Raw genomic sequence first — 25,747 nt, 5'->3', positions numbered from 1 at the left:
AAGAAAACCCTCGTCGTTACACAAACCTGTAAGGGGCCGCAGCCTGCATGACTATGTCCAATGGAAAGATGATTCCCCCAAGTTCTCACAATAACATTCACAATTCGATGAATCCTCAGACAAAGTAATGTGGAAAGTGGCCTAAAATAAAAACAATATTGTAGATGACACTCACTGCAATAAATAATAGGCCAAAAACCTATATCATAACTACATCATATGTACACTAACAAATTCAATCATGTTCATTGTGTTCAACCTACCCTACAGTAGCTCACATTATATGATTTATCCATGAACATGTTACATGTGTGCATATGCTTCACTACCTTATGCAGAAATAAATAAATAACTACAGAAAACGTCACCTACGCTGAACTGAGGGAATCACCACACTGACGTGCGCTGTGGAAAACGGTCTCTCACATAACACAAAATCAACTATGACAGACAGCCAGTGGTCTACGTTGTATGGAAACCTGGCCGTGACTGATAATAACCACATGCAGAAATATGCCACTCTTCAATGATTCTTTATGTCTATTTAGACACTCCTGTATTGCCACCTTATCATTCCTCACCCACGCACGCTCTCACCGCGCCACTCGCGCTGCAGCGACTCAAGACAGTTGTCGGGAGGGGTAGAGGCAAAGCATGGTACAGTAGCCTTCAAGTAAAGAAATGAGGACAACCCATCTTTACCCACGCTCATTCTAATCATCTGCAATATAGACCCAAAAATTGCATTATACACTCAGTTTATGGGTGATATTTTAATAGCTTACCAATGAGCGGTTTGGGAGTCGTATTCCCCATTATTTCCAATAAGTCGTCTCCCCTGATGACAAGTGATTTCTTAATGCAATCATCCGTTGTCCATCCATTTATGCTCGACAGACGTATTAAATCTTCTGTGACTTAAGGGTGGACTACTTTTAATGCCATTGTCAACCATTCGCTTGGCGCGGTGTCTTCAGACTGAAACGCTAACATGCTCATCTTATCTGTGCCGACGCAGCGCAGCTCCCAACGAGTCGCCCTTATTGGTGCACTGCCCCCTCCCCCCTCCTACAGTTTGGATCTTCTCTCACTTCTGTACAACTTTAAAGGAACCGCAAGCGCGAGTTCATGGGCATATAGCAGAATGCGCTCATCAGCGCGAAGCCCATAAAACAATAATTCAACTGGGCAAAATATTAATTTGTCTTTATGTTATTTGATTGTTTTCAAAATGTGTCCCATAACATGCAAAGACGGTTGCCATCAGATTGAAAAAAAGAAACAAAGTTGTCTGGCATGAAATGTGATAGCGTTTCAAAGGGATTGAAATATGCCCTCGGCTCAGGCCATGGTGTGTACAGCATTTGAGGGGAAATGTTGATGTATGTCGCAATGTGATTCCCAGTATCTGAAACTGTGAGGAATTCTTCCTGGCTGGCTGTGCATTGTAAGCGGCCGGTCATATCCTCCCATCCCTACCCACACCCAAAACGGACTGGCCAGCTGTCCAGGAAACAATATATGGTGTAAAAGTAAAAAAAAAAAAAAGCAGGGAAACGCAAAATGTACCCCTTTTTTTTTGGGGGGGGGGGGGGGGGGTGCTTATGGCATCTTTCTTACCCCCTACTGCTTACAAAGAAGAACCACCAAGCTCACAACATCTCAGGGTATTTATTTTTAAAAAAATACACAAGCCTTGTAAGGAAATTACCCACCTCCCTCCCCCAATACCCCCATCCTCTCTCTGTGTGTCTCTCTCTCTCTCTCTCTCTCTCTCTCCCCCTCTCTCGGCCTTGACCAGAGGGATCCGCTCCAGCTGTATCCTGCCTGCTGAACCTGAGTCCGTCTCTCTGGAGCGCCGGGACAAACGGGTTGGCCCCCATAATCGCAGGCCCCACGCCAAGGGCTATCCAGCCCTGAGCCAAGCAGCCGAGGGGAGACCAGCGCCACATGATTACACATTAGATGCAGCATTTGTGTGTGTGTGTGTGTGTGTATGTGTGTGTGTGTGTGTGTGTGTGTGTGTGTGTGTATGTGTGTGTGTGTGTAGATACAGTGGAAGAGAGAAAGGCAAAAAGAAAAAGTTTGTGCATATGACAATTGTTTATGTGTCTGCAGCGGAAGGGAGAGAAGAGAAAGAGGGAGAGAGTTTGTGCACATAAAGTGTGTGTGTGTGTGTGTTTGTGTGTGTGTGTTTGTGTGTGTGTGTGTGTGTGTGTGTGTTTGTGTGTGTATGGTTGTGTGTGAGTGAGTGGCAGAGTGTGAGTAAGAGAGAGAGAGAAATAAAGAGAGTGAGAATTCTCATTCTCATCTGAGAGATCTTAGCAAGCAGTGATCAAAAAAAAAAAACAGTCCAGCAGAAGAAAGCCCAGCTGTGCTTTATGTCATATTGTGTGTTAATGCAATCACTTTCAGTAGGAGTACTCTGATGTAATCTTTTCCTAAATACCCCAAATCACAAACCTGGCCACAAAGAGATCCCCAATAGTTCAATCTTGGGCTTAATGTGACCTATTTAGCAGATCCAAAAACAACACTTCATTTTAAAACCAAGCTGACTTTCCACTTGGGTTGTAGGAAAAACATGAAAACTTGTCACTTATCAGTAAATTTTACAATGTCAAACAACAACAATGTAAAAGCTGTTCTCACGGATGAATTTAGAGGAATCAATGCTATCTGAAGAGACTGGAAACAAGCTCGAACAAGATCCCAAGAGGGTGTCAGAGCAAAATGTCCCATGAGGGCTTTGTCTGAAAGGCTAAGGAGGGGACTGCTGGGCTAATTATAGCCGCGTGAGGAAGAATAAAAAAGTAAATAAAACAGAAAAAATAAACTCTTTCTTTATTCTCTGCCTTGTTTGTTTTAACAGGAAGTGGTGGCCCACACGAGCTATGGACAAGATGAGAGGCAAGCCTGAAGCAGAAGTAAAAAAATATATAAAAAAAAGGTCCTCGACACCCATGTCACAGGCTCTGAAAAAGAGGAGGGGTTGAGAAACAGCGACGCAGGAAGTGTGCACTAAGCCATGATTGAGATCGCAATCAAGCTCTCTAAGTGCAACCTCCATATCTTCAAAACAAGAGTTGGTTGGAAATTATATGTTAATTTGGGGATGATGTCGTTTTAACCTTAAAGGCCTCAATCAAGCTTCCTGTGTGCAACCTCCATATCTTCAAAAAGGAGCCAAAGAATTTGTTGGGAAACCTCAAAACGGGAGTATGTCTTAACCTTAAATGCCTCTGAGATCTTTTTTTAGACTGCATTTTTGTCCTAATAAGAGCAAATGAAAACAAATTATTCAGCTTTTTTCATGTTGAAAGGGCCAGTAGAGAGTTTCAAGTACATGTACTCTGGCTGTCCTTATCTGGAGATTTCTCAAGGCATCTAAACCATGAGTAAGACGGTGTGTGTAGATGAAAACGTGTGCTCCTCAAAGGGAAGCATTAAGAGCATTGGCCCAATTCACTACTTGCAAACAAAATGACAACGGTAAGCCATGCAAAGCTTAATCCTTTGATTAGTTTGAGAATGTGCCATTTGGAAGTCTCCCTACTGAAGAGAACCTGCCATGTCTAGCCAATTATTTCATCTGCATTTTTCAGGAAATTATTTAGTGCCATCAAGGAATTGAATGATTTATACATGCTTCCTGTGTAAAGACTTGGCAGTATTCACCAGGGAGACAACATGGCATCACACATCTGCTTCAATGCACACTTTTTTGCTGAATCAGCTATTCATTTTAGCTGTGCTGCTGTCATGCAACCATAGCACATAGACCTGTATTTAACCAGAAGCTGATGTTTTACTAAGCTGTGAGCAATACTAGCATTTCTGGCCAACTGAACTTGCTACTGTGTGCCAGCCGCTGTCCCCCACTCCACCCTCCAGTCAATCTATGAATGCACATGCAGAATAAGTAAATGAAATACGCAAAATAAGCATTGATAAGCAAGATGAGCAGGTAAGTTAATATACACTGACTACATCAAAATATCATCTGCTGATATCAGACCAAGAGTCCCAGATATATATTTTGTTATAATCATGTTCTAATATTTCTGTGGTAGGCTACATATCACAGTTAGTGTAATGGCAGCCAGTATAAGAACTCTAAATGACCAAAACAATAAACGGATGAGAGAATGTCAACACCATCCAAACTTCTCATGTTCGTGAGACTTAAAACACATTTTGCAGCCAGAAAGGAAGGCTGCCTCATCAGCCATAAACAGCATTAGCACAGAAATGTCACTCTGATTTCTCTATTAGCGAGGGTGAGGGGCGCTGAGGGCAAATCTATGAGGAAGGTCAGTCTGAAACACATGGTGACTCATATAGCTCGCTAGGCACAAAAAAAGTAGGCAGAGGACAGTGAATGCATAATGTCCAACAAAGTAGGACTAAAACCCAATTCTCATGTAACAGCGAGTCTCAGAGTGAAGCTCCTTCTGCCGAAGCGAGATGAGCGCTCCAATCTCCGTGAGCAGCCCTGGCATGCTTCACAGCAACCGTTGCCATGCGGCAAAATGACTTTTCCCTTGGATCGCAAAAGTGTGAGATCTGCAGTATTTTAATTCCCCTTAAGTTTTTCTTTCTCTCACTCACGTCTCTCTTTCTCTCTCTCCCTCTTCTTTTCCAAAGGCACTCCAAACATGCCAAGCAGATGGCGATGAGAGAAAAGACTGTTTGTCTCAGTGGTGCGCTGCAAGATGGGCTCATCCAAACCAGAGCTCGCAAATCTCATCACAACGTGAGTCATACTCCCAGCCACCCTCAAAGAGAAAGCTTGCATTCACATTAGTTTCAAATGCTTCAGGACTGAAAGAGAGACAACGACCAAGCGAGTGTGAGAGAGAGAGAGAGAGCGAGAGAGAGAGAGAGAGAGAGAGAGAGAGAGAGAGAATATACATCCATGTCTGATTGAGAATAAGCGATCAGACAGGCCACGCAATGTGGTTATACTCTAGGGGACTGGTGCACTACCTTCAGCCTTGAGTCTGCAAGTCATCTCCCTGGGAGTTTGAGAAAAACCACTGGAGTTGGGGGCCAATTTCATAACAAATCATGTCATCTTGAGTAACCTCCACCCCACTAAATCCTGTCACTTCTGAAGACCCAGTGTTTGACAAACGCATTGTTTCAGCTAGGTCTTTAGTGACGGGGCCACATGTAAATACTTCCAAATTAAAGTTGTTGATTTAAATATTGCAGGGGCCAACGTGGCTTCCTTATCGGAGCCAGCAGAGGCATTTGCTTCTAATTGGCGTCATTTCGAAAAAGGGAATTCTTGCCATGTGTTGTGTGTGCCTCGGCAGATTGCTTTGATTAGGACGAGAAAGGAGAGAAAGAAACGAACGCGTAAGACAACCCACGTTTTTTTTGCGGTGGACCGGAGCGGCCATGAGGGGTGGTTTTTTTTTTTTGTGCCTCTCGGAATCGAGTCATCTGAAGCCGAAACGCAGCGCGAGGGAATCGAAAACACTTGTCTGGAGTGTGTGCGTGTCTTGACTGACACCCAGTCTCTGCGATGTCAAATGGCAGGGGCCCTCCGTGGTGCGCAAATGACTTTCGGCGGAAAAACAAAACACAAAAACCTCAGCCCGGGCCGCACCGGAGGGACCTGGGGTTTACAACTCAGGCATTGTTTGTGTACCGACTGTGGAAGAATGCGATCCATTCATGTCATCCATTGTGTTCAGGGCACATCATAACACTGTGGCATCATTATGGTCTGGTCTTATCCCTAACGTTCATCTCGGAGGAGGAAAGATTGTAAAGAATGCAACGCTATTTGTGTACTATGGCGACTGTTGTGCTTGTCACTCTTCTTTTAGGAACACCATACTGTTTGATTGATGACATAAACACAAACTCCCATGGCTGTAGGGCATTAGGCTGGGGCCTCGGTTTAAGACATTCAGGTCTCATAACTGCAGCAAATAAACACCCGAGCAGCCGCAAGGCCTCACTTTACCACTGACATCCACTTTGTCTGATTGCATGATGCAGAGGGGCACCAACTAACATGTTGCCTACATGCAGTTATGGGGTCACCCCATCCATCCCCATCCTGCTGTTGTTTGACCAGATGTTAGCTAGTCACGACTCTTACTTCCCCACAGCCGGCTTAATGGAGATGCACAGAGGATGCCCGGCCAGGGAAGCTTGAGGAAATACTTGGTGCACCGCAAAAAAAGCAAACAAACAACTTGTTTTCCTCTGGGTTAAAGGTTGTGGCTCTGGACTGAATGTGATACTGGCCTCTTTGCCCTTTGCTCATAAAAATGCACTATTTTTAGCCGTCATTAATCAGAAAAGCATTTTTGCTACTGTTCAGTATAAGTAGTACTGTGTGATAAACGGATTAGTAAATGAGGAAGGCCGTCCACTGACTATATCATTTCCCCAAACTGTTCTTCGCAATACAGTCTTAAGTCCGAAGAGGATTTTTTTATCAGTGTATATAACGTTATCAATATACCAATTCAATCAACTTGATTCAATATAATCTCATTACTAACAAAGAATGATGTCAGCAAAGTAATAAAATCAGTATGTCATAGGTCAGGACGTAGTTCAAAGAGATCTAGTTTGGCTGTGCATCTGTTGAGCGTTTGCCAGTGCTGGGATGTCAAGGGCATGTCCTCTTTGTGTGACACCACACAATGAGAGTCTTCTCCCCCAGCCATAATGTGGTCACTACCCGATCGGCATGTGCCAGAAATAGAAAAGCTTGCTGGTCCATCCCCAGCTTGCAGTCAGTCATACGGGCTATACTGTACGTGCCTGCTACATCGGCCACAAAGCGCCCCCGAGAAAATGGGTCGCGTGTGTGTCCGAGACCTCAGGTAAACAGTCTTTTACATGGGTCCTTTTTCCCCAACTCTTTCCCTATGTAACCCTTTACCACTGCTAAATGGCTGCTTTTGTGTTGTAAATGGTTTTGAAGTTCAAAGTGATTTGTATCATTATTCCTCTTTGAATAGGGTGACTCACCTTGCATTGTGAGGCTGATGGCAGAATGAAAGTGAATCGCTGTGTGTGGCCAGACACCCACACAAACAAAACATACAATTTCAAAGGAAAGGCCCTTTATTCAATCACTCCAGGGTAACACTATTAGACTCCAAATCCGCAAATAAATCTAACGCTGAAACCTATACCACATATTAATACAAACAGATCATAGCAGCAACACTGAGTGATAATGGTGTGAGTAAAAGAAGAAACTTCTATCATATAGACCAAGTACAGTGTTTCTCTTTGAACTCAGGACCGCCTGCTGATGAATGCGTCGCAATACCACGCTCCAAAGGAGAATTTCACTTCTAAGAAACGTCTAGACATGACGAAGAGGGAAGGGATGCTTTTATGATGAGGCTGATGGAATGGCTGAGATGCTCGAGTAAGCTAAGCTGCCACATTCACAAGTCGCAGTGTCCTCGAGAAGGGGAATTTTCAATCCCTTCTCAAGACAACAGATTTATGTCGCAAATATGGCTAATAATAACTCCATGGATTCAGTTCCTTGGAGGCGTGACAACATCAGCAGTATGCATGCATCCACTAGGCCTACATTGTAAAATGGTCTTGTCAGCTAAACCTTTAAGCCTGAATGTCGTTATACAATAATAAGAGGGGAGAAAGTTGAAGGAATGTTTGCCAAAACTCTTTGTTTACGAGTTCAATGCTGCTCCCAACCTTATTGGACTCCCTTGCTCAGATGCTGGAACATAAAGCAATGTTTGAGAGTGTTGGGAAAGACTTGCAGATGCACTGTCATTCTAAGCCTTTCATTAATTGGTGCAGGAGAACAGAGGCAGATTTTTGTGGCAAATATTAAACAAGGATTCCATCTTAACGAAAAGCGATTTCCAGCCCACATGCCATCGTTAAAATTTATGACACAATTTAGGGAAATGGCTCCTCGGGCATTTTTCGGGAATTACCAAAAACTGCCTCATGGCTTAAGGCTCCTAAAATGTGACCTCTTCGTTAGCTGTTCGCTAACATGATGGCGGGTAGAATGTGAACCCTGATTCTTGTTAAGTATAATGCGAGTGGTTTTCGAAGGATAAAATGCAGAAGGGGAAACTTTGCATTGTGGTTTGCCATTTTCAGCTACCGCTGTACCCTGTCTACCTCCAAGAGCTCTACCTCCTCCTTAAAACCTTTGAAAATAAGACGCAGTAAGACATTTTCCTCTTTTCAGCATTTATCTGACCGAAAGCAGCAGGTTTGGAACATGCTGAGCACCAGTGGAGGTCTATCAATAAAAGTGTTTGAACATCCGCTATGCACACGAGAGAGCAGGGATCTACTCTGCGTTAGTGCACTGAAATCAGAGCCATACGTTTGGACACGAGCTTCACAGCAAGCTCCATAGCTTTTCTCCCCAAGAAACACAATGAGCTCAGCTCGGTCCCCCGAGCTTGCCTTACGCACGTGGAGGGCCGGGGCCAAGTCACGGCCTAAGGGGAACACTGTTTACAGCGACTGTCACTTCAGAACACCACATGTTGCTCAGCGGGCCTGCTTTGGACACGGCCAACGCATGACCGCCAACGCCGAGAGGGGGAAACGAGCGCAGGCCCGACACCACACCACACGCCAGTCCCTGCCACATGTGGCACGCGAACTCAACAACGTCATCACAGAAATCCAACAACAGAGGCCAACAACAAAAAAAAAAACAGAAACACTGTTTGCATTGGGAGTTATTAAGCAAATTGTCCCCAAGAAAGAGGCTCCTAATCAAAATCAGGGCTGCACTGCTTTTGATATGTTTGACATGGGGACTTACCATTTCTTAAGGTTTGTGTTCCAGATTATGGTCAGCATGTCGCATGCAGCGATTGTGTGGGTGGGGGGCACGCTCAAGCTCTACACACTAAAACAAAACTACCAGTGGGCCTTTGTCAACAGCCATGGTATTTCCTCCCTGCGAACAATTCACATCCCATATGGATCACCAAGCCAACAGTGTAACTACGCAAATCTGTGCTAACCTGTTACTGCCAATGCAAAACAAAAACAAGCAAGAGCTAAGTAACCAAGACAACACTGAGAGAACCCCCCCCCCCCCCACACACACACACACACACACACACAAAAAGAGTGTATCTATATGCGTGCATTGGCATCCCTGGAACTTCACTCAAATGTATATGTGGAGATGCATGTGCTGTACGATGGTTAACACAGTCCCATGTAGCTATTTGGACATTGACCTGCCAGGGTTAACATGCTAAACAAAGCTAAGTGGGGTTAAAGGTTAAAGAATGCCTGGGCACTAAAAGCAAAAACAGCATGACTATTGTTTCAAGTGGTGACAAATCTGAAACCTGAGCGGCTCTTTTTAAAACCCTTGTTTCTTCCTTCTAGGGTGCAGACCCCCTGCCTTCTAGGAGCACCTGGTTGGTTTCCACGAAAAGGAAGAGCTAACGGATAGGCTGGCCATGCATGTTGTGCCCCTGCTGTCATACCTCCTGTGGAAGGGGCACAAAGGCCATGGTCAGTATGCCCATTTGTTTTCATGTTTCATGGAAACTGACCTGGGTGGTTTTAGTACTAGGCTACCCAAACTGTGCGTGCATGTGTTTGTGTGTGACCTGGTCCTCTAAACCAACAGGCACACCGGGGGCACAGGACACCCCCCCACATATCATATACACCCACACTTCCACCCTCTGTCAAAAGACACAAGACACGTGAGACACGATGATGTCTTCAGCACCATCCCAGCATCCCACTGGCCTGATGTTGTGCGCTGGCCCCCTTCCACTGGGACTGAACAGATGGCACAGAGCTCCAGTAGCGCACACACACACACACACACACACACACTTACGTAGCTCTCATCCAGTGCACACTAATAAGGCTTAAAGTTCTCCACACCTCATTCATTTCAATCAGGCCTGCTTGCCTTTCAAGTCAGCGGCAATGCAAACGATAGCGAGACTGACTGAACGACTGACCACTTGTCATGGTAGAGTGGAGGGAAAAACAGGTTGCAGAGAGAAACGTGTAAGTGTAAGCGTTTCACAAACCGAAACCGTCTTCTGAAGATTAATCACACAGGTTCTCGTAAATGGCTGGACATAATAGAGAAATAGTAAATAGAGAAATGGGGGCATGTAGGCCGACTACTGCAGCAGGAGCTTCCAACCTGCTAAGCTCTGCTGTGTTGCAAGTGAAACACAGGAAATTTGTACTTAATCATTTCTACCAGTAAGCTTGACAAAAAATGGGCCAACTGAAAGGGTTTGTTCTGGAAAATACAGAAGCGGTTGGCTTACCAAACCGAAATGAGAATAACAGTAGTTTCTGAAGTTTCCTATTATGCGAGATGGGACAAATCCAACCACTATTTTGGTCCTATTACCATAATTCTTCACACATAATAACTAAAAATGGAACATTTTACTTTCAATGTATTTCTATACTAAAGCAACTTGAGTTATACAATTAATATTAGAATATATGACTACAAAATACAAAAGACACACACACACAGCTCTTCCTGTCATCTCATAAATAAGACCTATGAATGAGACCTGACCATTAGGTGTCAAAGGTCATCTGAATATGGAGACCAGTGTAAACAACACCTGACTCCATTTGGTGCATAACTCTGGGGGTCTCCAATTCCACATCTAGAAGAACTACAAGAATCCAGACAATAACTTATATTTAATGCCTATAGTGTATGTTCTAAAGACAAGACTTAGTGACTTTAGTAGTTCTGAAATCTGAACAGGACAGTCATAAGCCATGATCTGAAGCTTCCCTGGATCATCAATTTTAAAGCCTTTATTAAAATCTGACACTTGGGCAATGGTCAAACAAACACAAAAAATGCACTGAAAAAAAACAAATGAAATAAAACCAGCTAAAGTTCAGAGTCACTTGAAGGACATGTGCTGTGGTAGTGAGCCATCTTATAACAGTTACACAATAATGGTACTATATCATTCCAGAAACCTCAACATTAACAGCGAATCCAAGTGGAATTTGGCCACATGTTTTACACAGGGATTCCAAATCCCTCGTTTTAATGGGAGCCATATGATTCGACAACCGGGGTAATCTAAAGAGAAGGTCGTCACTATAAAAAGGCTGGATTGAGGGAGGGAGGGGAGCTCATCTCATCTCATCTTTGTTTGCCGTGTCGACAGCTCTGCTCAGCAATGTTTTTTAACCTGTGTCCCATTTTCCTCACTTGAAAAATTGCGCGAGCCTCCTGGCCAAAAACAGACGGGCTCCAGTTATCGAATTAAGCGCAGCCGCAAAATGCAGCCATTTATGATCAAGATAAAGTCGGAGGAGAGAGGAACGCACTGAAGCGAGTGCAAGAGAGGCGCTCACCAACCTCAGGCAACCTCCTCCATTGTGCTGAGGTGTCTCCAAGCAGAAGGGCAAACTGTGAGGGAGAGTAAAATAAGGGCCTCTTCCAGTGCCAGGAAGACAATTATTTTGTAAGAGTTTTGTGTGACTGTGTGTGTTGAGATTGTGTGTGTGTCATGGAGAGGTTGCACAAAGGCAGAGCATGTGGTGATGGTGCATGTGCGTGTTTGTATGTATGTGTGTGTGTGTGTGTGTGTGTGTGTGTGTGTGTGTGTGTGCGTATGTTTGTATGTGTGTGTGTGTGTGTGTGTGTTTGTGTGTGTGCGTATGTTTGTATGTGTGTGTGACATTGGGGTTGTAGTGCTGCACAGAGACAACAAAGTGTCCAAAGCCCCAGAGACACCCAGCTCTTTTGTCCTCTCCGGTCTGCAAATGCTATTTTAATACCCTTTAAAAGCCGTTCTAAACTGGCCCTTGGGTCCCTCTGACCCCTTCTCCCCCTCGCTGATCAAGGGTACCCACGCCCTCCCTGGCACCGCCATGGCAAAGCCAGGCCCAAGGGAGCGCGGTTTACTGGCCTTAGCAAAAGCCCGACCCGGGCAGCGTTGGCAGTCAGTCATCGCTCCCTTGGGACCTTGCCATTCCACTCTGATATGTTCACTGACCTGTCACAGCCGTGGCACTGACAGGGAGGAGGGTGGGGCACGGTGGTTGTTGACAATCACACTTGTGTCCTCATTAAAGGGACGTTTATAGCTGTGTGTAAATGAGGACTCTTGACTAAGCACAGTCAGCCCACCCAGGGTCTAGAGGCAAAGGTTGCTTGCTGGTTGTTGCAGGTTCTTTTACACTGCATCACAAATAAAATGCAGAGTCTATTGTACCAAAACGATGCTCTGCTCTAGGAAGCAGCAATATATATATATATATATATATTAGTGCTGTCAGTTAAACGCGTTATTAACGGCGTTAACGTAAACCTATTTTAACGGTGTCAATTTTTTTATCGCAAGATCAACGTTCGGTGTAACAAGCTTTGTTGTTTTTTCACATGCTGTTGCAACAACTAGTAACGTAAGAACAACTAGCCTACAACACCACACTGGATCTAGCTAGACCGTCCTGCATGTACACGCCCCCTTTTAGGGGAAAGGGAGCTGTTTGGATAATAGAAACCTAATCTATGCATCAAAGTGGGGAGCGAAAATGGCTTATACTTACTAAATCTTGAAACAAACGTGAATAAAAGGCACAAAATAAGGTTGGTGTAAGAGTTATCTGTGTGTTTATGGGATTAATGTGACCATTATGTTCCTATTTTTTGCTCTTTCCAGTTTATAGCCTAGGCCTACTAACAGGAGTGTCACGAATGTAGGCACAGTCAAACTGCCCGGCTGACTATAAGTTTGGCAAGCTTAATGTGATTAACTACATGTCATAACATCAACTAAACATAAGTCACACATTCATTCTATCACTTGTAATATGAACATAGCCTTTTTCCTACAACTAGGTGAGATAATTGGCTATGCCTGTTATAGCCTACTGAAGTTCCACAGTTAGCTAGCTAGTAAGCTAACCGTTTTACATGGGATATGGTAGCTACGTGCTGAATGGGTTAATGTAGGCCTACATAGTTTCGACATGAGTAAATTACATAGGCTACACATAATTCTTCATAACTGCCCTGTTAGTAAAATGATTGAATGGCCTGTAAATGAATAACTAGATGTAACATCAAGGTGTGATTAGGCTAGCTGTCATTGGAATCAATGATATAATGTTACTTGTTTTCCGCTAAAATGGGGCGTGATGCAGATTAAATGTAGCCTATCTTTATGATGCACCTTTAGTAGGCTACGTAAAGGCATGCTGCACACACTTGTTTGGGCTTACAAGCCGGCCAAAGAGTAGATTCGTATAATAAACACCAACGCAGTTCTGAACTCCCGGACAAATGAATGGTGTTTTAAATTGCTGTGAACACTGATGCGCCAGTGTGATGCACTCTGCTTTCGACATTCATTTACTGTACATTAGATTCCATTCTTTTCAATACAACTCTGCACACCAGCATAGCACTTTGCCGCCGTGTAAATCACGATTCAGTTATATTTGGTCGACGCCGCTCCATAAAATCCATTGTTCATCTAGTGTTTGCGTGTTAAAAACTTCGGCGCTGATGTGTGTGGCAAGTGACAGTGCACAGACTGTAAGCCTATAAAATGGCAGTGCACTCATGTCGAAAAGTTCCTTATTTTCAACTGAACTCAAAGATAATGAATATAGTATTTTATGTTTGTTATGCCCTTTATTAGCTATATTTCTGAAGAATATATTGTGTTGCCTCAGGTTTGCTGCACATCTTTTGAAATTTGATTTGAATTAATCAAATAGACCTACGTCTTAAAGTTAAGTTAATGAAGTAACTTGCTTTGCTTTCATTTGAATCCTAATCAAGATACACAATAATTGCTTTATATTGTTAATATGGACTCCTGGAAAGTTCAGCAATGCAAAATAATAGAATTTTAATAATGCGATAAAATATGTGATTAATCGTGATTAACTATAGGAATTCAGCGATTAATCGTGATTAAAAATGTTAATCGTTTGACAGCACTAATATATATATATATATATTGCTGCAGCAATATATTATATATATATATATATATATATATATATATAAGCACAATGATACAACTGAAATGTGTTGTTTTCTTCAATTGCGGTCAAACAACCTTCAAATTCCAACACTTTCATGATACATAGGTGCTTCATACGCTGCATTGAAAGTTGTGCAGACCTCTGTGGCGATCATTACTTTGCCCAACAGCTCACACAATTGCTCACAACACAGAAGGAAACTGAAGAATTCCAGCCTCAAAATAGAATGGAGACGTCAGCAAACACAAGTGGATCCGAGGCCTTGTGGCCCCGTTGCTTGGACCGTCCATAAAGCAAAGTTAACTTCGTCAATCAGCAAGCTCGTTTAGCCCCCTGCGTCTGTGTCCAGGAGTGGGAAGGGTGGGTGGTGGGGGGTGGTGGTCAACATCGGCACCCGCCCTCTTACCCTCTGGCTGACACACAGCCGGGGGGCCCCTTAGGTCCTATCTGTCCTTGGTCTCCGTCCCCTCTCCTCCCTCGACACCTCCAGGCTGCAGACAGAGTGTGACTGTGCTAGCTGGGGCCCAGGTGCTGGCTGACACACAGCAGATGGGGGTCTTCTCTCCCCCACGGGACAGGTAGCTCAGACAGCGGCTGGCACTGGGATTCTGGAACACTCTAAAGAAGTCCCATTAAGGCCAACGCCCACTGGTGACGACGTTTAGCCCAACATTCTGAAACACCTTCTAACAATGTTTTTTCTTGAAATGGTGAAAACAAGACTTGGTAGTTTAAAGCATAACAATGACAGAATCACAATGGCAGTTTTGCAGTGTAATTAGAATTTATAGGGTCCATACAGATATTGCTTTCATTACTAAGGCATGATATTTTATGAGCCAGATTGCAATATAGGCCAGGTCATGTTTTCTTTGTTACTGGCAACAGTTGATAAGGCCTTTTAACCTACTTTTAACCTACAATGCCATAAAAGTTGTGTCAAACTGAAGACAGTAAAGATTTAATTGAAAACCAAGCCATTTCTCTGGACCTGACATAAAAAGAAATTGAACTTTCTAAATCCTGTTCTAAATCCTAAGGCTGACACGCATCAGATGTCTCCAGTGGCTGTTGCCCAGTTAAAAGACGTCAGCAGTTGCTAATGGGGCTTGGCCTTAAGGTTCTAGAAGTCCCCTTAAGGTTCTAGAAGTCCCCAAAGGCTATTTGAAGGGTCTTTTTTTAACACTAAAGAGCGTTCAATCATGAGGTTTTCTAATTGGATTCACTCAACAGAACAATCTACTGCCCATCTAGACTAGTCTCCACAGTGCCTTTGAGGAAGTGCAACTTCGTGCCCCAGGGGAGACTTTTGCTATGGGAAATGTAGACCATATCCTCTTTTCTACTACTTTTTTTTTAATCCAACAAAGAAGCATTCCATTTAAGGTTTGCAGTGTAAGAAACCCAGTCCTAAAACACTAACATCTCAGCTAGTCCTAAATTACGTACTGTAGCTACTCAATAGAAGTCAAGAGCTTTATTTAAGAATGGTCAGACAGATATGCCACCCACCAAGATGAAAGAAATATCAGCAGTGTCTTAACAAAAATATAAACACACCTCTGCAGGCCATATCACTTTCCTCAGACTTTTTCCATTTCTACCGATCAACACAGTACACAAATCTTAAATAACAATGAGCGTCAAGGTTACGGGCAGCTAAATGACTAAAGACGGAAAAGCCTCCAAAAAAAGCTCACAGTCACAGTCAGAGATCTTCATTCTTTTCGAAGGAATCGTATGGACAATAAGGGATTGGACCCCACGGTGTTGAACAATGCTTGGTGTAAATGAGGGTGGAGGGAGTGTTTGTGTGTGTGTGTGTGTGTGTGTGTGTGTGCGTGTGTGTGTGTGCGTGTGCGTGTGTGTGTGTGTGTGTGTGTGTGTGTGTGTGTGCGTGTGTGTGTGTGTGTGTGTGTGTGTGTGCGCATGTGGTTTCCCGGGTACAGTGCTGGCAGGCCACAAGCGGCGACAGATGCAGTAGGAAGCCAATGGAGTGTAGCAGTTTGGAGCAGTTGCAGCCTGCGTGTTTTCTTATGATTAAAATCTGCTTGCTTTGGCTCCCTCTCCAGCGACTCCGCCCGACACAAACAGTGTTGCAAAGGGGATTTTTTTTTTCTTCAAATAAAAGCCAAAATGAGAGACAAAAAAATAGCAAGAAGGGGAGAGGAAAGACCTTTTTTTGAAACACACACACTTATTGTTTCGCTTATTATAGCTCACACTTTGTCTCCTAATCATGCAGGTCAAATGGTGATGAAGCGAGTCATCCTGACAGCGCCCGGCCGTCTTTCAGTGGTGTTGTTCTAAGGTGGCTACAATGCAAAACAATTGTGAATACTAGTTGCCGTGAACCATTCTTCCATGTGTCTTGCGTTTATGCTGTCACATTTGCTTAACACTTAAAATCAATGTTGCAATATCCTCCTGAGAACCAATCCATAGACCTATGTCCTCTGTAGTGGACATAAGTTCTAGAAGCATACCCCTTTACCCCTTTGAGCTATTCTATTAATTCCTGTGGTCTTTTAAAGAGGACATACTGGGCTTTCTAATGATATATCATGTGATTGGCTGGGTTGCTGGGAACCTCCTCTTCCTGGTTCTCAAAAATGGTTGACATCAAAACAAGCACATTTTATGGAAGGAGGAGAGATAAGTCAAATAGTGTTTTCTTATTAAGCATTCATTATGATGGCAATATATGGTCTTGTTAATGAAAATGTCAGGAATCATATGATTCATTTTGAAAGAAGTTAAGTTATTTATTTACATTTTGAAATAATAGTGACTTTATGAATGTCCATTATAATGGACACCAGGACCAAAATATTTAGATTTTTTGGGAAATTTAGGAGATCATTTGTATAGGATGAATGAGGGGGGGTCAGATTTGGAGCTCTCAGGTGATGAGTGAGTGAAACAGAGATGAGGACTATGAACCTGTGCCTCAAGAAGATAGCGAGGAAGAGTAAGACTAAAAAAAGAATTATCGCAGATGAAAGAAAAACATAAAAATGAAATGAACAATCCAGAAAAAAGAAATACAACTGTCCAAAAAGGCAAATAAAGTAGTGTAGACGGATAAATAACACTTTCCCTTATATTTGGTTAAGTTTACCCTTAATTTAATACCACTAAAAGCATAATTTGTCCATTTTTGTCTATTTTCATGGCTACCTTTTCATAGTAAAACGGTCCTTTTGTCCACCACAGGGGACATGCTATAAAATTTAAAATAAAAATAAATTAAAAAAAATAAAAATTGTAAGATGTGTTTTTAATCCTAAATAGAAAGGAAATCACACAAAAAAAGAAATTGTTGGACACTTTTTTTTCTTGGTTCCCAGGAGGATATTTCAAATATTTTAACTAAATAGGGAAAATGGGACATCTGCCTTAATAATTTATCAAGCGTCCGCTGCCTTGGTCTTGGTCTGGTATCACCTTTGCGAAGACAGTCTGGGTACTCTCCAACAAGAAATGTTGCCAACCCTTGCATCGTAATGGATGTAGACTTTGCATTAAATTTGATATCATTGGTCCTAACCACTCACATTGATCTGGGATTCCTAATGTTACTTCCTACTCTGTCTAACCTTTACAAACTGATAATATACCACACTGGGCATTCAGGAAACAATGTACTAACCTTTGTTGTATAATTTTGCACATTCTTCCAACTGCAATTTTTAAATGATGGCAGGCGTTGCTACTACCGGTTACCACTGCCACTTTCGATTTCTAAACTAATGTCATCCTCTCACATTACTGACTGAGGGAAACATAAGCCCATTGAGAGGAGCCAGACTAGTATCTCAGTGAGATGAAAATGAGCTGAGATACAGGCGGTGGGTGCCAGGCTACAGCTGCCTAGCCTAAAGTTTGGCTACTGCTGGCTTGCATTGGTCACCCAATGGTCATACAGAAAGACAACACAGGAAGGCTTGATGGTCAAACACGTGTACATGCTTGTGTTTACTTGTGTTTTCTATGGATATAGATTTGCCTTTTTGGAGCAGGGGGTGAATTTCAAAGCCTCACATTTTCAGTCAGTGTTAGAAACACTGTTGGTTTTCCTCGACACTTACTCCACAGCTCTCAACAGACTAATAAAATGTCCCCCTGCACTAACATCCTGCTAATGTGGCGCTTTGAAGGGCCCCCGTGTGGGGTGTGTCGGGGCATCGGATTTTCCCCTCTGTGGTTTCCTGACCCTCTGCCACTGTCACAGCCCAGTCACGCCAGCAGAAGGGAAGGTGTGTGAGCAACTTCGCCCTTCGTCCTCGACCACGTCCTCGTCACCTCACACCACCTTATATAACATGTCGGCCCGCCGCACAGGACACAGGACGTGCACGCCGGTGCCAAAAGGGAAAGGTTTCATCGAAATACCAGCCGCCACCTTTTTAGCACCCCTCTGCTCTTCCTCTGCTGCTCACTTCCAGCAAGTCCCACAACTGCAGACATCATAATGCGAGAAATTCCCCCACACATTTTACAGCGCTGTCTGAGAATGTTAATCTAATAATGGAGCGGCGTGAATGCGGGACTATTGACTGGAGGGACCAATTTCTGACTTCAATTGAACGTAGCCCCATGCAGAGACACACACATGCGTGCAGGACCACTTTGCGGGTGCCTCTCTCTCTCTCTCTCTCTCTCTCTCTCTCTCTTTGCAGGATTTGTCACCGCTGAAGTCAAATTATGCTAGGTGCTTCTACATCAACTGCTAACCGACAGGAAAGGAAAACAAAAGTTTAGCAATCAGGAACTGTCAGGAATTTTGCAAACTCATAAGCATGACATAGCCTAGAGTGCCCATGAGACGCGAGGGAACATGGATGTGTTTTCCATTTGAGGAACGTTATAATCGATTTCGGACGTGAACAGACAGCTACAGACATGGAGCGCATAGTAGGCCTACTTTCACTTTCTAGAGTGCACATTCATTACGTGAAAGATGCTTTATAGCAAAACAGCAATCAAATATTACCAAATCTATCATGACATATGTTGTCACAAACACTTACTCCAATTAGAAAATCAAAACCGAAATCATGTAAGTGAGGACTATGTTAAGTGTTCTCATTGACGCCTGTAATAAGGAAAATGCTTAACATTGAGGACTGTTCTTAATCAATTTCGGTTTGTAAAATGTATGCCCCCCCCCAAACTGTATCAATCCCCCCATGTAAAGCACTGTGCTCTCACTATCCATTCACCCCATCACATCCCACACAACACCCCCCCCCCACACACACACACACACACCACCCCCGACGCACAGGCTTTCACCCTTCAACGAATCAAGGTGGATTGCTTGGGATGGGCGGGTAGAACATATCAGTCAGTTACATACTGTACGCAAAACCACACACATACACAAACACACACACACGTATGTACTCCCCACCCCCCACTTCTCCACAACAGCCGCTCTGTAGCCCACATCAGTGGTGGCCACGTGTAGGATAGTGCACTGGGGCCCCCGTCTTCAGAACTGGACACTGATACAGGTCGAGTGCTGTGTGAAGAGGCTATTTTAAGAACCTGTAAATATGGGAACTTCCTCCCAGAAACTGTATCTAATATCCCCAAGGATCCTTTTACATTATTAACAACATGCTACCACGGACAGCCAAGGCACAGCCAGCATAGAGGCTTTGCACTCAGGCTTATTTACTTTGCCACGGCTGGAATAGAAACGTGCTACAGATTGTGTGTTTTGCAGGGAGGAAAACATCCTATGCTGAGTGTGTTTTTCTACTCTTCTGTATGTCTGTGTGTGTGTGTGTGTGTGTGTGTGTGCGTGTGTGTGTGTGCGTGTGTGTGTGTGTGTGCATGTGTGTGTGTGTGCGTGTGTGCATGTCTGTGTGCGTGTGTGTGTGTGTGTGTGTGTGCTTGAGTGTATGTGTGCACATGTGTTGTGGAAACACACAGATTGAGACCTCTTCTTGCTCACAGGTTAAGGAGTGTGAGGACAGCTGAGAGACATGCAGTTTGGAGTCCACTGACGTCTACATTGCGTTAGACTTCTCTAATTAGGACCACAGTACGTAATACTACAAAAACAAACAACAGCAAAATAACAAACAAAAGAAAAAAATAAATGTCTTGTTTTCAATTCCGTGACACAATCCAAAGACAGACTGCTCATGCTATAATTACTTAATTACTTGTTTACTGGATGTTGAAATTACCTTCATTTAACGGCCATAAAAGTTATTTAATAAAAGTCGTGTCTGGTGTGAGCATGCAAAACTCGTTTCGCCAACCATCTCGCCCTGATCTTATGTAATGTCATTTTAAGGTGCTTCCCTTTTCCAGGCATGACTACTGGAGGCTAGCAATGGGTCATCCTGTTCTCGGCTCCTTGTGTGAGCTACACCCAAACGTTTCGCTTCTGTCCTGCTTGGAACATAAAAGGCAGACGCAGAGATTCTTCGGCAGATGAAACGCTTTAGCAGGGAACTGGGGAGGGCTGCGGGAGGATAAGAGGAAATTCGTCTCAGGATGAGTCATAGGTGCATGGCCTCTGTTGGCGTGGAGATGTGGAGGCGGTGGGTGTCTTCCTCAGGCTTTGCCGAAGCATTGTGGGATAGCGGCCGACATGCGCTTCATGAAATCACTTCTTGTCATTGTTGCCGTATGTCAGCCATGGCTAATTAAGGCTCATTGTGTGGTCAGTCACTGATTGACTACATGACTCTGCAGGGTTGCGACGACAGAGTGACCACTCTAGTAGAAGACAAACCACAGCGGCCACCGTCCAGCTCTTACACGTGAGAGCTTATCAGAGCTGACATGACATTCTTTTTTTTTTCAAACCCGTCCACATCACAGATGCTGATACTACTGTAAACTAACTAACCATGTGGTAGTTTTCCTTTCCCATGCAACCACCAGGTGACCCCTGAGGGTCAGCACAGTTCTGTTCCCACCGCCATGGGAGCCAAGACCAAACGTGTCACTTCTCAAAGCGTTCTCAGACTGTTTGCCACAGCCGATGCCTGAGGGGCGTCTCATCTCATCAAATTCCCATCAGAAGTAAAGTTCCCTCCGCCTCAGACTGATGCTTGGCCTCATACCAAGGATATGTGACAACAACAAGGTTGGTGTATGGCAATGCTAGAGTGCAATGTTGTAATGTGTTGAAGTAACATGTTGAGGGCACGCAGAGGCCCATTGTCCCAACATACACAAACGCCAATCAAAAAAGGGGAGTTGTTTCGTGGAAAAGCAAGAAAGACACTTGTCTTGAAAAACAGGTTAGAAAGTTAAAAAAAAAACAGAATAGACAAAGGTAAAGGCAGAATGTTTGAGAAAGATGGAGTGATATGGAGCAAATAAAAGGGGGAGGAGAGAGAGAGAGATGAAGAGATAGAAGATGACTGAGAAGGAGAGAGAGGAAAGAGAGAGCAGCACCTGTTATGAGTGTGTCCCCTCCTGAGGCGTGTGTGGGCTTGCGCTCATGAATAATTGAGCAACTTTTCAATGTTTTATGAGCGCAACCTTATGCCACCTTTGGAGCGAACACCTAAACAATATTCCCATAGAGTCTCACATCTTTCTCACATCAAGTCCACCTCCAAAACAATCCTGTTTTGCAGCACCACAAAACATCAGAGCACGTAACAGCAAGTCAGTTGCTCTGAAAATGGCAACAGATACAGTGGCTCGGCCAGCCGGCAGTGTCAGTGTCAGTGATGTCAGTGTCAGTGATGTCTGAATTAACCCAAAATGTTACTACAGAATGACCTTGGAGACGTCTGTCATAACATGAATATTACAATGACACCCATTGAGACTGACGCCAAGCAGGCCAGTTACCCAACTGCACCTGTTGCATGTCAACAGGGCACTTTGCACTTTTGGGATGACTTCCAGTACAGCTAAGTTTAGAAAACCAGCAGAACACATACATTTCACAAACAGGCTCTTGAATAACCTGATTCATCGCTGTTTGTGCACGAGCTCCATTGCTTTCTCCATTAAATTGACAAAGGGGACATTAACAATCCGTAAATTGTTCAAATAGTCAACAGTAAAAAATCATGTACAGTACCCCTGGGAAATATTTTCAATAACAATCCACATAATACGGTACTCTTACCCAACACCAAAACAGCCTAATCAATAAAGCACATATTAAAAATGCAATAATCATTGCAGATTAGTCAGTTGTGAAAGTGCTGCCATCTAGTGGTGAATAGTACTGCACAACCATTACCAGTGCAGCAAATAAAACGCCTAGTTTCCTGTACGGGGGTCACTATAATATTTTCTAAATCCTGCATGAAAGCCAGATTTTCCCACAGCTTCCTGTGCAAGAGTGTGTTAGCTGACATATCCATTGGCCTTATTTTCAACACAAAGGAAAGGACCTCCTTAATTCCTGCTATTGTGGACAGAACAAAACCTATAGCAATGTATTGCTACTGCTACATGAAGAAATAATACTATTTAGAGTATCCATGTATGTTCTCATGCATGTCTGATAAATATGACTACAACTAACCTCAATTATCAGTAAGATGGTCAATTACACCTTCATGTAGGCCTAGACACACCTAGAGAGTGGGAAGGTGTGGTCACTGACACTAATGCTCAATGGTTCAATGTACATGTATAATGCAACATTGGATTGTACCAGGCCATAATCCTTACGTGAAGGCGCCTAACGTAAATGTATATTTTTCCACAGGATGAATAAAGTAACTGTCTATCAATCTATCTCTAACCTCACACAATTGCAGATAACTGCAATTTAGCACTGTGGAATTTGTCATTGACAACAAAACATAAAACACTGAAACTTACCTGTATTTATCAATGCAGGATTTATTCGCTAAATAAAACATTTCACAGGTTTTACGGCAACTTACCTTCATTTATCAGTGTGGGATTTATTCGCTAAAACAAAACATTTCACAAGTTTTATTCAGGTCACTAAAACAAAAGTGTATTTTGACTCTGTGTCCTATCTGACTCACATACAGACATGTACTGTACACATTTGATCTTTATGAAATTATTGCATTTGATCAGAATAATGGTCATCAGTCCAAATTTGAATGAGAGAACCTTCATGACTGAATATTGGGGAAAAATGTGGAATTTGTTACAAAGTTACCATTTTAGGTGTAAAATGATATGTGGAGACAGAAATTATGATTCTGATGCGGAACAGTCTCTGTCCCATGTGGCCTAAACAGACCTACTTTTTATTTTAAAATAATTTCCCCACTATTTCTGTTTCTAGTTGTTGGAATGTTCTTCAGAGTCTATTATAGAACATATGACATCAGACAGTCAACCCCCCCCTCTCTTTCACACACACACACACAGAGAGAGAGAGAGAGAGAGAGAGAGAGAGAGAGAGAGAGAGAGAGAGAGAGAGAGAGACACACACACACACACACACACGCACACACACACACACACACGCACACACACACACACACACACACAAACACAAACACACACATACACAAGGTCCTGGGAAAGACTTGACTTTACCAGCCTTTACAAACATCTACTGACTGGTCATCTCTCAGTTGTCTGGGGAATAATGATTTCCTGTCCCATTCCAGTCAGAACTCTGAAGTATGTTTTGAATCACACATATTCCCTCATGTATCTTCCCTCCACTGGAAATTCTACAAAACATTTCCACGTGTGAAGGCCAGGGTTATACTGAAAATTAGTGCCACTTTTTTTTCCTTTTTTTTCCTTTTTCAATTTGTGGTAGTCTAAATATGCGATGTAATGCACTGCTTTAATACATCAAAGTTGTATCACTATTTCAAAATTATTAAGCTATTAGTTATTAACAATATTTGTTTTCGATTGGACAGTATTGTAATTCCTGAGTGCTTTTTGCTTTAGTATACAATAAGCATTTTATCAGGTATCACATGCACATTTACAACAGTGCCTCCACAGGAGCACTGCAAAATTGCAAAGCATGCAGCTTGACAGGTAACTGCCTTGTTGTGTCTGTCAAGAAACTCAGGTGGTGTTATAAGGTGTTATGATAGATGCTTATTCGGAATGTTACCTACAAAAACATAACTAATAAACAGTTTCTTGTTCTTCAACTGACTAACTGTACAGTATTAGTGTGAAATCGGAAACTAAAGGCTAATGCGACTTTGGATGCAGAATAATCTGAATTCATGCAAAGTGTATGCGAAAAACACTTACCATTCTCTTTTCCAGAGTACTGACAACCTCTTCGTTTGCTTTGATGGGTTGCTTTGCATGCTGTATGATGGATGCATGTATCTGAAGATTCTGCGTTGCCCATGATGCGTTCCTTCCTGTTCTTCTGTGCTCAGGACCGCCGACTTCAAACTGACTATTTCAACCGTAGTCTAAGTGCTCTATGAGTGCGCAAGGTTTTTACATTCTCTGTACAAAAATTCTTTCCCAAGACTCCCGCCTAAAAATCCGTTTAAAATATAAATAGAGAAACACGTGTGTGCTCTTATCTTTTTTTCTGTCCAATAACAGCAAGGCAGTCACCATGCCAGACGACGACGGGTGTGGAAACGTGCCCAAGGCCATTAACAGTTGGGTATAGCCTACAACAACCCCGTTGGCTATTTTGATTTGACGCCACCACTTATGAATTTAACGTGTTCAGGGCAGTGTAGGCTCATCGCTCTCCGTCGAAATGAAGAACAAAAAGAGCAATTTCGCTACGTTCAGCCTACTGTTTCGAGTTCATCGAGAAACATCCGGTATTGGGCTATTTGAAATTAATTATACCTGTATGACATGTTCTTGGCGCACGAAGCACGCATTTGACGGGCATCACACCCACTCAAGGTGTAAACGGACCGATTTCAAATGTCCCGCGGTCTTCCACGTGATACGAGACCAGATGTAACTAGATACCCACATACCTGTCATAACCGACACTTTCCTACAGAAGTCGCACACGTTTTATAAACAACTCCAACGTCCTTCTGAGGTGGTTGTGTTCAAACTAATTTCCGATGAGGTAGAACAAAAAATAAACATTGTTTCTTGCTCATGACAGACTAACATCCCTGCTACACTGCATCAGTTAGTTAGAGGATGATACAAAGCTTAGGCTACATATATTTAGTCACTGGCGCCTTAATGCAGGGGCTTACCTGGGATTCAGCCCAGGGGCCTCGACCAATGAGGGGCCTCCTAATAATAATAATGATAATCAATAATATCGCGGCGTCATTAGCCTACTCTGGAGCTAGCCTAAATAATTGAGGACATCGTACTGCTCTACAATTACATCCATGCAGAGGCCCCCTTGTCTTCTCCAATTCTAATATGTAACAAAACGTAATAAATCCCAACGGGTGTAGAGGAGCTAGAGGAGAGGCTGAAACTGACTGACAAACTTATCATACAAACTCTGGAGATAACGTGGGTAGGATTGAAGCAAGATAAACGAATGACGTGGATTCCTGTAACTGTCCATGAAAACAGAAGGCATAGCAGGTAAATATCGTAACAAATAGCCTGGAAATGAAACGGCTTTAAAAACATGTATTTCACTTGTCTCATTGGAGTGAACGCAGAACATGCGCTGTGGCGCGAATAAATGAATTAGTGATCTGCATCTCCGTTCACCAACCAAGTTTTTGCTAACCCATTCGCACATATAATAGTCTATGTTATGTTTTCTCCATTGTTAACGTGAGATATTTCTCCATGTAGTGTAGTGATACAA

General features: G+C 43.1%; 1 protein-coding gene across 2 annotated transcripts in view; it reads right to left on the bottom strand.

The window, feature by feature from the left end:
• The window catches only part of neurl1b (neuralized E3 ubiquitin protein ligase 1B), a 45,669-nt gene extending 21,193 nt beyond the window's left edge, over positions 1-24,476 (bottom strand). The window contains exon 1 of one of the 2 annotated variants that reach the window (XM_076292035.1): positions 24,232-24,476. In XM_076292035.1, coding sequence (XP_076148150.1) covers positions 24,232-24,334 — 103 coding nt within the window. In that variant the 5' untranslated portion in view covers positions 24,335-24,476. Of the gene's footprint in view, positions 1-785; positions 993-24,231 lie in introns of those variants that run through there. The other variant, XM_076292036.1, reaches the window with a different exon arrangement.
• Between the last annotated feature and the right edge of the window lie 1,271 nt (positions 24,477-25,747).

Source organism: Alosa pseudoharengus, unplaced genomic scaffold (assembly GCF_046254945.1).
Source record: "Alosa pseudoharengus isolate Yale_2024_CS ecotype anadromous, Long Island Sound unplaced genomic scaffold, YU_APseudo_1.1 YU_APseudo_1.1_scf_19, whole genome shotgun sequence".
In the NCBI taxonomy this organism is placed as follows: Eukaryota; Metazoa; Chordata; class Actinopteri; order Clupeiformes; family Clupeidae; genus Alosa; species Alosa pseudoharengus.
Note: the sequence above shows the minus strand (reverse complement) of the source record. Positions and strands in the feature narration are given on the sequence as shown.